Genomic DNA, 11,832 nt, shown 5'->3' on the forward strand with positions numbered 1-11,832 from the left:
TCCTTTGGAAAAATATCTACTCACACCTTTTGCCTATCTTACAATTGGGATTTCTGCCTTTTTAAAATTTTTTTAACATTTACTTGTTTTTGAGAGAGAGCATGAGTGGAGGAGGAGCAGAGAGAGGAGACACAAATTCCAAAGCAGGTTACAGGTTCTGAGCTGTCAGCACAGGGCTCAACGCGGAGCTCAAACCCACGAATTATGAGATCATGACCTGAGCCAAAGTGGGATGTTTAACCAACTGAGTCACCCAGGTGCTCCTGGTTATCTGCCATTTTCACTGTTATTATTGAGTTGTGAAAGTTCTTTATATATTCTGGATATCTTTATTGGATATGTGATGTGCAAATATTTTTTCTCATTCTGTGGTTGTCTTTTTTACTTTTTGAATGTTGTCCTCTGAAACACAAGTTTTTAATTGTGCTTGAATCCAGTTATCGATTTTTCCTTTGGTTGCTTGTGCTTTTCATGGCGTATTTAAGAAACTGCCTAATTCAAAGTCATAAAGATTTACACTTACAGCTTCCTCTAAGAGCTTTACAGTTTTAGCTCTTACATTTAGGTTTCTGATCCATTTTAAATTAGTTCTTATATATGGTGTGAGGTAGGAGTCCAACTCCATTCTTTTGCATGCATACAGTTGTTCCAGCACCATTAGTTGAAAAAACTGTTATTTCCTTGTTGAATGCTCTTGACACAATTTACAAAAATCAATTTCTCTTAAATGCACTTCTATCTTTCTAGACTCTCAAGTCTACTCCACAGACTGGTATGTCTATCCTGATGTCAGTACCACACGTCTTGATTATTATAACTTTCTAGTAAGTTTTAAAATTGGAAAGTATGAGTTTTCCACCATTATTCTTTTTTATGATCATGTTGGCTATCCTGAGTCCCTTAAATTTCCATATGAATTTTAGGATCAGTTGGTCAATTTCTGCAAACAAAAATCCAGCTGAATTTTTGATAGGGATTATAATCAATCTGTAGACCAATTTGGGAAGTGTCGCCATCTTTACAATATTAAGTCTTCCAATCCACAAACTAAAGATACCTTTCCATTTATTTAGGTCTTCTTTAATCTCTCTTGATAGTGTTGGAGTTTTCAGGGTACAAGTCTTTTACTCTTTTGTTAGAAATACTCTTTTGTGAAATATATTCCTAAGAAATTTATTATTTTAATAATATTGTAAATAGAATTGTTTTAAATTTCATTTTTAGATTGCTCATTGTTAGTGTATAAAAATACAATTGATGTTTGTATATTGATCTTGCATTCTGTAACCTTGCTGAACTTATTATGTCTGACAGATGGGTTTTTTGTTTGTTTGTTTTGTTTTTGGTGGATTCTGTAGGAGGTTTTTATACAAGATCACCTGATTGGTAAATAGTTTTATGTCTTCCTTCCCAGTCTGGCTGTTTTTATTTTTTTCTTTGCCTAACTGTCCTGGGTAGAACTTCCAAAACAATGGAGGCAAGAGCAGACATCTTTGTCTTATTTCTGACCTTAAGGGAGAAAGCTTTCAGTCTTTCACCATTTATTAGGTATTCGTAGTAGCTCTTTATCAGACTGAGGAAGTTCTCAGCTGCTCCTAGTTTGATTTTTTTTTTTTTAAGCACGAGAGTATTTTGACAAATGTCTTTTTTCTGTGTATATTGTGATAATCGCATGATTTTCATCCTTTATTCTATTAAAAAGGTATTAATTACACTGGTTGATTTTACCATGTTGAACCAACCTGCATTCCTGGAATAATATAGAATTGTTATATTATGCTGAATTAAATCTTTTATAATTACAAAATGTCCCTTTTTATATAGTAATGAATTTGTGTTTCAAAGTCTACTGTAATTCATATAACATAGATACTCCAGCTTTTCTTTTCCTTTTTTGGTTGATGTTTGTATGTATATTTTCCTATCTTTTAACTTCCAACCTTTTTGTATCCTTGTATTTTATGTGTGACTCTTGAAAGCAGCATATATTTGGGTTTGTTTGCTTTTTTCCAGTCTACAATCTCTCTTTTAAATGGAAGTTAATCCACTTACGTTTAATATAATTACTTATAAATTGACATTTAAATTTACTATCATTATTTTTTGGTTAGTGTTCTATACCTGTCTACATTTCTTTTTCTCTTTTTTCTTGCCTTCTTTTGGATGGTTTGCTTTATATTATTTCATCTTCCCCACCTATTTATACACTCTTTTACTGTACAAATTTTTAAACTTCAACACAGAACTACTAAGTCAGAAACTGGGCCAGACTTTATGATTCAGTGGACCTAGGACAAGACTTAAAGATGTGAATTTCCAGCAAATTCACAGATTATACTGGTGCTGCAACGTAGCTAGGTTACAACGAGTAAACTGGACATTTGATAAGGTTTCAAAGTCCATTTGGTCTCAGATGAATGGTACAGAAGAATTAGATGAATGGGTATTCTTTCACATGTGCTTGACTATACAGACAGAGGCCTTCTAGTGATCCAATCTGCCGGATTCTGCTACTCAACAAAGCAAATACATGAAATAAATGTATTTAAATTAGTTTATTACAAAAATAGTCACAAATTCAATAATTTATATAAACACAAGAATTTCAGTTTGTAACACTGGCTATTTTAAAACAAAAGAAGATATTGTTACTACTCAAAAGTACAACGTTTTACACATTTATGTGTCCTCTCAAATATCTAAGTTACAGCATGAAGAACAGTTAGAAACATAGGTAATATGAAAACCATTCTGTGGGGCGCCTGCGTGTTTCAGTTGGTTGAGCATCCAACTCTTGATTTTGGCTCAGGTAACAATGGGATGAAGCAAGAAGCCTGCTTAAGATTCTCTCTCTCTCTCTCTCTCTCTCTCTTCTGCCCCTTTTCCCCCATTCATGCCCTCTCTCTCTCTCTCTAAAAATAAACTTTAAATAAGAAAAAAAAACAGAGAAACCATTCTGTTCAGCATTTTACTTGACTAGTTATAGTAATTTTAATATAAATGTATGTACTATTTATCTAGAAACTCAACTGAATATGAAACTGCTAGAGACTGAAAAAAATTAAACCCAAGGTAAATAAAACTTGATATCTTCATTCATAGATGAGTACAAAAAATGTTTTAAATAAACAAAATGTGTCAACACCTTATAGAAAGCTTTATAACTGAGGTCAGTTTGTCATAGAATAAATGCATTTTTTCCCAAAATGTAACCAAAATATACTATAACATCACAAATCTCTTTTGTAAAGTTTCTGATTAGTGTTTTAGATACATAATTTTGGGGATCTTAGAAATAATTGAAATCTTCAATGGATTTCAAAGATGGATCACGATAAGTAATCTCAGACAGGAAGATCCTAGGAAGCTGGAGATTAGATTGTTTTTAAAGAGTTGTAATATAGGTTGATTTTTAATGTTCTGATCATAGCTTTTAATATTGAATAATCATCTTAAAGTGTTTATTTATTTATTTATTTATTTATTTATTTATTTATTTATAGAAAGAGAGTGAGAGACTGTACATGAGCATCTGAGTAGGGGAGGGACAGACAGAGAGGGAGAGAATCCTACGCTGAGCGTGGAGCCCGATACGAGGCTTGATTTCACAACTGTGAGATCATGACCTGAGCCAAAATCAAGAGTCAGATGCTCAACAGACTGAACCACCCAGGCCCCAAAATATTAAATCATGATGACTCACCTACTTAAATGCCTTCCTTGGTTTCTGTTGCTGTAACACAAACTTAATGGCTTAAACAACACAAATTTATTATCGTAAAATTCTAGGGTTCAGAATTCTCAAATGGGTCTCACCAGCTGGGGCTGCATTTTTCTCCCAGATTCTCTACGGGAGAATCTATTTTCTTGCTTTTTCCTGCTTTCTTGGAAAGAAGGCTGCCTACATTCCTTGGCTCATGCCCCACTTCTGTATTCAAAGTTAGCAATGACTAACTGAGTCTTTCTCATATTACATCACTTTGACCTCCTCTTTCCATATTAAAGGGGGTTTGTGATTACCCTAGACTCACCAGCATAATCTCCTTATTTTAATGTCACCTGATAAACTATCTGTAGCTTTAATTCCCCCTTCCCAGGTAACATAAGATACTCATAGGTTCTGGGGATTAAGATGTGGACATCTTGTGGGTGCCTTTTAAGCATCCGACTTTGGCTCAGGTCATGATCTCACGGGTTTGTGAGTTTGAGCCCCAGATGGGACTCTGTGCTGACAGCTCAGAGCCTGGAGCCTGCTTCAAATCTGTGTCGCCCTCTCTCTCTGCTCCTCCCTCACTCACCTTCTGTTTCTCTAAAAATAAATAAACATTAAAAAAAAAATTTTTTTTAAAAGATGTGGCCATCTTGAGAGGAGGAGGGAAGCATTATTCTTCCTATCATGGTTTCCCAATGTCACCAAACCCATGCTGGCCATCAAGGACTTCTACATTATTGATCCCAGTTTACTCTCCTGTCTTAGCCCTAAGACTCTTTTTTGTAACTATGTTCCAACCACCCAGTCTAGCTGATGATTACCCAACATAGCCTGCACTCACACAGCTTTGCTTCTGGCATTTCCTCTTCCTTGATGTCCTCTTCATTCCTCCCTACTTTTCTTCCCAAGATGAAAATCCTATTAATTCTCAAAATTTCACAGCACATGTTTCATTTCCCATGAAGCTTTTCTCCCAATCTTTTCTCTCTAGATGTTCATATCATAGTGTTTGTACTTTCCTGTAGAACTAACATTGTACTTCCTTTGATAGTTATTGGTGTTCTTATTTCCTCTGCTGGAGAATAAACTCATTGAAGGCAGAAGCGTATGGATTCATCCTCACTTGTGTCTGTTAGGCCTATCTAAGACTAAACCCTTGCTTTTCATTCTGTCCTCTCAAACAACTCTTCTCTAGTTTTCCCATCTAGTAAAATCACCTCCCTCCACCCAGTTGTGCTTACCACAGCCTGTGGAGGCATCTTTGACCAGTCCATCAGTGAACGTCACCAATGCCTGCCCTTGATCTAAGTCACCAGCGTCATTTGCCTGCCCTCCTGGATACCTTGTTTTCACTCTTGCCCCTGCATCTCTCACCTTGCACAAGTGAGCACGTGCATATGCATGTATGCACACAAACACACACACAAATTCTATTCTCAACCCAGCATCCGGAAGGATCATCTACATTTCTGAGAAGTTTAAGTCTGACTATGTCCCAGTCCTGCTTAATGGCAGACAGCTTACCATCACGTAGAGAAGAGAACCCAAAGTTCTGTCTGTAAGGCCCAACCTGACTTCCCGCTGTTTCACGTCTTGCTCGCAGGAGTCCCGCCTTCTGATCCTCACCGTTCCTCACATTAGCCCAGAGGCCACTTGCCCCAGGGCCTGTACACTTGCTGTTCCCTCAGCCTGTGAAACACTCTTTCTCAAGATAGATGTACGATTGACTCTTTTACACGCTTTATGCCTCTATTCATCTCCTGTTCTTGGGTCTCTGTACAAACGTCCCTTAATCAACCATTCTTTGCAAAAGTGTAGCCCTTCACTTCTTCCACAAGTCTGCACCCTTACGCTGCTTGAATTTTCTTTACACCTCTGTCATTACATGACATTATGTTATAAATCTATTTCTTGTCTGTCAGCGTCCACCAAAACATAAACTTCATGAGGGCAAAGACTTTATTTTGATCTCTATTCTAGTCTCGGAACCTGGGATGGGCGTTGCACAGAGAAGGCAGTTAACAAATATTGGTTAAATGAATAAGCTTATCTTTGTATGTCCTTGTTTCTTTTTTTTAAAGTTTATTCATTTATTTTTGAGAGAGAGTGAGAGCGTGTGTGTGCGAGTGTTGGGGCAAGGCAGTGAGAGAGGGAGAGAGAGAATCCCCAGCTCAGAGCCTGACATGGGGCTCAAACTCACGAACGATGAGACCATGACCTGAGGTGAAATCAAGAATTGGATGCTTCACCAACCAAGCCACCCGGGTGCCCCTGTATGTCCTTATTTCTTGCCCAGTTCTTGATCATAAGATGCTAAGATGTGCTCCTGTTTCTTGCTCCATTCTCTGGTCACAGATGCTAAGTAAGTATTGGAGGAATTGAATTTTACATACTTGCCAGGTTATTTAATGTAATCACCAGAGGAATAACCACAGCAAGCAGCCTGATCATAGAGAAATAAATTTTTCTTATTAATGATTTTTATTTATTTCTGAGAGAGAGACAGAGACGGTGTGAGCGGGGGAGGGGCAGAGAGAGAGGGAGACACAGAATCTGAAGCAGGCTCCAGGCTCTGAGCTAGCTGTCAGCACAGAGCCTGACGCGGGGCTCGAACCCACAAACCGCGAGATCATGACCTGAGCTGAAATCGGATGCTTAACCGACTGAGCCACCCAGGTGCCCCAGAGAAATAAAGATTATAGAGAAATCATCACAATTCAGCTTAGCCTTTGATTACTTAGTTTTGATGTGACACACCTCCCTAGAGTATAAAGTAGATCATACTGAACATTTATTTCCAGGATGGAGTTCAGAAATCACCCCCAGCAGATGACACTGTCTACACAGGATGTGTGGCTGGGGGGCAGAGGACGGGGCTTTGGGACATGCCAGTGTATATGTGAAGGATACCAAGAAAGGGACTGCAAGGACACAGTTAAGGACATCCAGTTTCAGAGGATACAGTCAAAGTCTAAAGTTTTTCTTCTCTTCAGTGAATTTCTCTCACTTTTACAATGTCAGTTTCTTAGGAATAGACTTTTTCCCTTTGTGTCTAAGTTTCTAAGACCAGAGAATGAAAGAAAAAAAAAAACAAACCTCAAAACAAAAATAAAACACATAGCCTCTAATCACTCACTCTCTTATTGCACAAAGAAGAGAGAGTTTTAAAAATTCATCTTTTCCCTGACACCCAATGTATATATTGATGCAAAAGCAAATGTCTGGAATTGCATAAATTCATTCCATTTATGCTGAACCAATTTTAAACGACCGTTTCCACACTAATGTTAAATAACTTTCTTTTCCCTCAGAATTTCCTTGAGTCCCTCCTTTCATACCAGCTTCCTAATCAGTAACATCTTTAAACCTAAAAACACAATCACAATTTTGAATCCTTTCATTTCTTATTTTACCTTCTTGCACACAATCACAATTTTGAATCCTTTCATTTCTTATTTTACCTTCTTGCACACTACATGAGTATGTTTTTGGTTTCTGACTCTGTCTACACATGAGAACCACTTGCAGAACTTTACCAACTTGAAACCTATTTAACAATAAATTATATTTAAAAAATAAAAAATAAAACAAAAACAAAACAAACAAAAAAACACACCAACTCTCAGGACTCTCCCAAGACCAAGTCCAAGTCTCTGAGGGTGGGACCCAAGTATCAGAATTCCTTTTTAAAGTTCACCCAGTGACTTTTTTTTTTTTTTTTAAGAGAGAGAGAGAGAGCCCATGAGCAGAGCTGGGGCAGAGAGAGAGGGAGAGAGAGAATCTTAAGCAGGCTACATGCCCAGCACAGAGCCTAATGCAGGGCTTGATCTCATGACCTGTGAGATCATGACCGGAGCTTAAATCAAGAGTCCAATGCTTAAGGGGGGCGCCTGGGTGGCTTAGTCAGTTAAGCGTCCGACTTTCACTTAGGTCATGATCTCGCGGTTCGTGGGTTCGAGCCCCGCGTCGGGCTCTGTGCTGACTGCCAGCTCAGAGCCTGGAGCCTGTTTCAGTCTGTGACTCCCTCTCTCTCTGACCCTCCCCTGCTCACGCTGTCTCTCTCTCTCTCTCCTAGAAATAAATAAAACATCAAAAAAAAAAAAAGAGTCCAATGCTTAAGGGACTGAGCTACCCTGGAGACCCTCCCCCAGTGATTCTAATGTGCAGCCATGGTTAAGAACCAAAGCTCTTAGCTCACACAACTGCTAGCCCCTCAGAAACAAGGCAGTGATGGCAATAGTAGCCAGAGGAAGGCGGATCCCACATTTAGATTTCACTATGGTTGAATCACTAAGCAGGTCATTGTCCTATGTGTAACCTGTACCCTTGAATACTATATTACGTGGCTGGATAGACAAGAGTGATTATTCTTTTTTTTGTTTTTTTTATGTTTTTATTTATTTCTAGGAGAGAGATAGAGACAGCATGAGCAGGGGAGGGTCAGAGAGAGAGGGAGTCACAGACTGAAACAGGCTCCAGGCTCTGAGCTGGCAGTCAGCACAGAGCCCAACGCGGGGCTCGAACCCACGAACCGCGAGATCATGACCCAAGCGAAAGTCGGACGCTTAACCGACTAAGCTACCCAGGTGCCCCGACAAGAGTGATTATTCTTGACAATATGGATATGTCTCAAAATATAAATAAGCTGAATAGCACTTAAAGATCTCTTAAAGACAGTACTAGTCAAAGGTCACGTTTGTTCATACTATCTTCTTTAGCAATCTGTGGCTAAGAAGTTATACATGTGCAATATTCTTTCCCTTCCCTTGTCCTTTACTGTAATTAATGCAGCAAACTCAACGGAGGGGTGGGAGAAAGTCCTCGTTCTTTGTTTTTTCTAAGAAGTGATTTCCTAAATAGTTTCTTGTAGGGAGTGGGTCCTGAAGAAGAGAAGGTTGAAGGTGATTAGGATCTTTGGCACTGAAGGGAATCCAGACATTTTACAAGGGAATAGGCGGGGAACCCAGGCATTCAGTAAGGAGGTGATGCAAGGCAGAGAAAAGACCTAGGCACCCAAGAGGCAACAGGGATGGGCAATGGGGACTGCCTAGTTACAAGGGCACTGTGGATACATTCTGCCCATGCACCGGGTGCCAGCACACTATTTCGGTTATGTTGAATTTTTCCATCACTACTTGCTTGCAAGAATTTCCAAATTGAGCATTTAATTGCCCAAAAGTGGAAAGGTGACTGCAAAAGAACAAACTCACATTCTATAAATGCTATAATGTAGTCGTAATTTGAATAAAGAGATGTATACTGGTTTGGCTAAGGAAACCTTGACTAAATTGACTGGCTTGTTGTTCATCTTTTTTTTTTTTTTTGGTAACATAAATATCTTTCTCCAGTTCTGTCATTTCTTGAATACTTTACTTTATAAAATGTCATTCTGATCAGATACTTCTTCAAAAACAGTTGTTGCTGGGATCTCAACTGGCACTGGAAGAAAACAAATTATTTGCAACAAAGAGAGACAGAGAGATAAAACTGTAGTATTACATAAAGCATTATGACTGCTTCCAAGTGATTTAAAAATCTATGTCCTAATGATCCCAATTTACTTCTTCTGCCAGATCCTTCAAAATTGCCTGGAAATTACAAAGCGGGTTTTGGCAGTAAATTCTAACTTCTCAAGGTCTTGATCAGATATTAGCTACTTACTGGTATATGTGTATGTAATTTATTATTAGTGCCTCAACTACAATCTTTAATTAGCAGTGTTTCACCAATCATAATAATGCCCCCTAAATGGTGAACTACCATATAATTTCTAAATTCTTCTTTTATATTAATGGCTAATCCTGAAAAAAAAAGTGATTATTTCTAAAACCCTAAGATTAGTTTTGAAATCCTTCCTGAGCTTTAAGCAGATTAATTTGTATTTGTTTTCCAGACATTGCTTCTTCAAGACACTGAACATTATAGCTTGTCTAAGTCCGTATTTTTATATTATCTTCACTTTTAAGGTAAAAGAATACACATTTGTCAGCAGGCACATCTTTTTTTTTTAAAGAGAAGTCATTTTTTAAGGAATTCCTTTTTTTAAAATGTCCCCAATTCAAGAACTTACTGTTTGTTTAGGAAACAAGACCCAGAGTTTTACTGAACAGAAATGGTAAGTTGAAGTACTCTTAAAATGCTAATAAAAAATTCTTTTTCTTTTGGATTACGTATCTTATCACGTTTAACGGAAAGTTCTCCTGTGCATCCAAGACTCATTCCCTTTTGTTTTTCTGCAGAGCCCTCGCCAAGAGAACGACAGTACCTTTAAAGAAGAAACACACACTTTCATTCCACAGTTAAGCGACAAGAATAGTAAAAATGGACCAGATAAGAAACAAAGAAAATCCTTCTGGCAGAACCAGGTTCACTACAAAGCTCAATTAGTTCACAGACCGAGGACACTGCTTTTTATAAGTTTTTTCTCCACTGGGAACAGTTTTCTGAGTCTCCCTCTCTCCGCTATCCATCCCTCGAGTCCTAACCAGGTTTTTTCTTTACTGTTTGAGAGAAAGTTGCCAGGGAAGGAATATTCGGTACATATCACGAAGGGTTTTCTATTTTCAGTAAGTTTTACCGTTCTCCAGATGGCTCCGGATCGTCCCTGGACCCGCAGAATCACCAGGCTTCCTCCCGACCCTTTTGAGAATCTATTTCCTGAAAACCAGGAGCTCTCCGCAACCCCCGAAACAGACCTGTCCGGAATTTCGCATGTGATTTCCAGGCCGTTTGCTGACCCTCATCTTTGCACCCCAAGTTAAAAACGTCTGTTTAGACTTAAAAGGCGAGGAACCCTCTAACATCTTCCAAGGGGCCGAAAGACCTCCCCGAGCTCCCAAGGCGAGTGCTTGACGCGGCCCGTGGGAGCTCAGACCTTGACCGAGCGCCCGAGTGTAGGTGGATCCCTGCTACCCACTGGCTTTAACAGGAGGAAAAGTTAACTTTCCGCTCCTTGCACGTCTCCGAAGTCCGACCTGTAGGCGCCGGACTGAGCTGAGCTGGGCCAAGGTCTCAAAACCCGAGGCCAGGCGAGAGCAATGTGTAAAGCAAGCCTCGGGGTATCAGCGGTCGCCGCAAACGAACGCACCCGAAGGACCGGGCCCCGGAGCTCCCGGCTGTGCTCACTGAGGCTCCAAACGGCCCGTCTCCTCCTAAGGACGCGAGCATGCAGACCCTCCGAGCCCGCCCCGCGCGGCGTCGGACCCCGAGGCTCCTCCGAGCCTCAAGACCTCCGCAGGAGCCAGGCGTGTCTCGCAGGGCGTCCTTACCTTGGGGTTGGTCAGGAGCTGGTGCTCGTCGCTGTGCAGCAGCGCCCTGGAGTTGGACTCGGAGTTATTCACGTAGACCTGGACGCAGGGGTACTGCGAGGTGCCCCTGCAGTCGGCGCCACAGGTGAAGGTGCACTCAAAGACCTCGCCGATCTGCTGCACCGACAGCACCGTGCAGTTGGCCGCCGTGGCTTGCAGATCCTGCAGCGCGGGACTGAGCCAGCAGAAGCCGAAGATAAAGAGCGACACGACGCCGGAGATGATGAGAAACAAGCCGAGCCGGATGCTCTTGTCCTCGGCTTCCGTGTACTCGTAAGCCACCCGGAGCTTCGCCATCGCCCCCCACTCCCGGCGGCTGGCGCGCTCCCCCCGCCCCCTCCCGCCCCCGGCGCCGAGCCCGACTGCCTCGGGCGGGAGGAGCCGCCGCCGCCGCCGCCGCCGCCGCCGCCGCGCGACAGCAGGGGAGTGGGCGGCGAGGGGGAGCGCGCGAGAACAAAGGGGCCGAGGCCGGCGACGCCCCCGGCGGCGGCAGCGCCCCCCGCCCCGCCCCCCCCCCAGCCCCGCCGCCAGCCGGGCCCCGGAGGCTCGCGATGCGACCGCCGCTTCAGAGCCTCCTGCACCCTCGGGCGCGCGGAGCGCACGGGCGGCTCCTGCCTCCAGCGCCCCCTGCCAGCCTCCGCCCCCGCGCTCTCCCCGCCTCCCCCACCCCGCCTCCGCTCGCCCGGGGTCCCCGCGTCGCCATCGCCCGCCGGCCGCCGCTCCGCAGGCTCTCCGGGCAGCTGCCCCGAGGGCAGGCGCGGCTGGGCCGGGCCGAGCCGCGGGGCTCCCCCGGGCGGGAGGCGGCGCCGCCCG

General features: G+C 42.2%; 1 protein-coding gene across 1 annotated transcript in view; it reads right to left on the reverse strand.

Moving 5' to 3' along the window:
• The window catches only part of KCNMB4 (potassium calcium-activated channel subfamily M regulatory beta subunit 4), a 59,506-nt gene extending 48,114 nt beyond the window's left edge, over positions 1 to 11,392 (reverse strand). Inside the window, exon 1 of the mRNA XM_039245616.1 lies at positions 10,981 to 11,392. Coding sequence (XP_039101547.1) covers positions 10,981 to 11,316 — 336 coding nt within the window. The 5' untranslated portion in view covers positions 11,317 to 11,392. The remainder of the gene's footprint in view (positions 1 to 10,980) is intronic.
• Positions 11,393 to 11,832: the final 440 nt, after the last annotated feature.

This window comes from Hyaena hyaena, unplaced genomic scaffold, assembly GCF_003009895.1.
Source record: "Hyaena hyaena isolate Hyena2069 unplaced genomic scaffold, ASM300989v1 scaffold_262, whole genome shotgun sequence".
Taxonomy (NCBI): domain Eukaryota; kingdom Metazoa; phylum Chordata; class Mammalia; order Carnivora; family Hyaenidae; genus Hyaena; species Hyaena hyaena.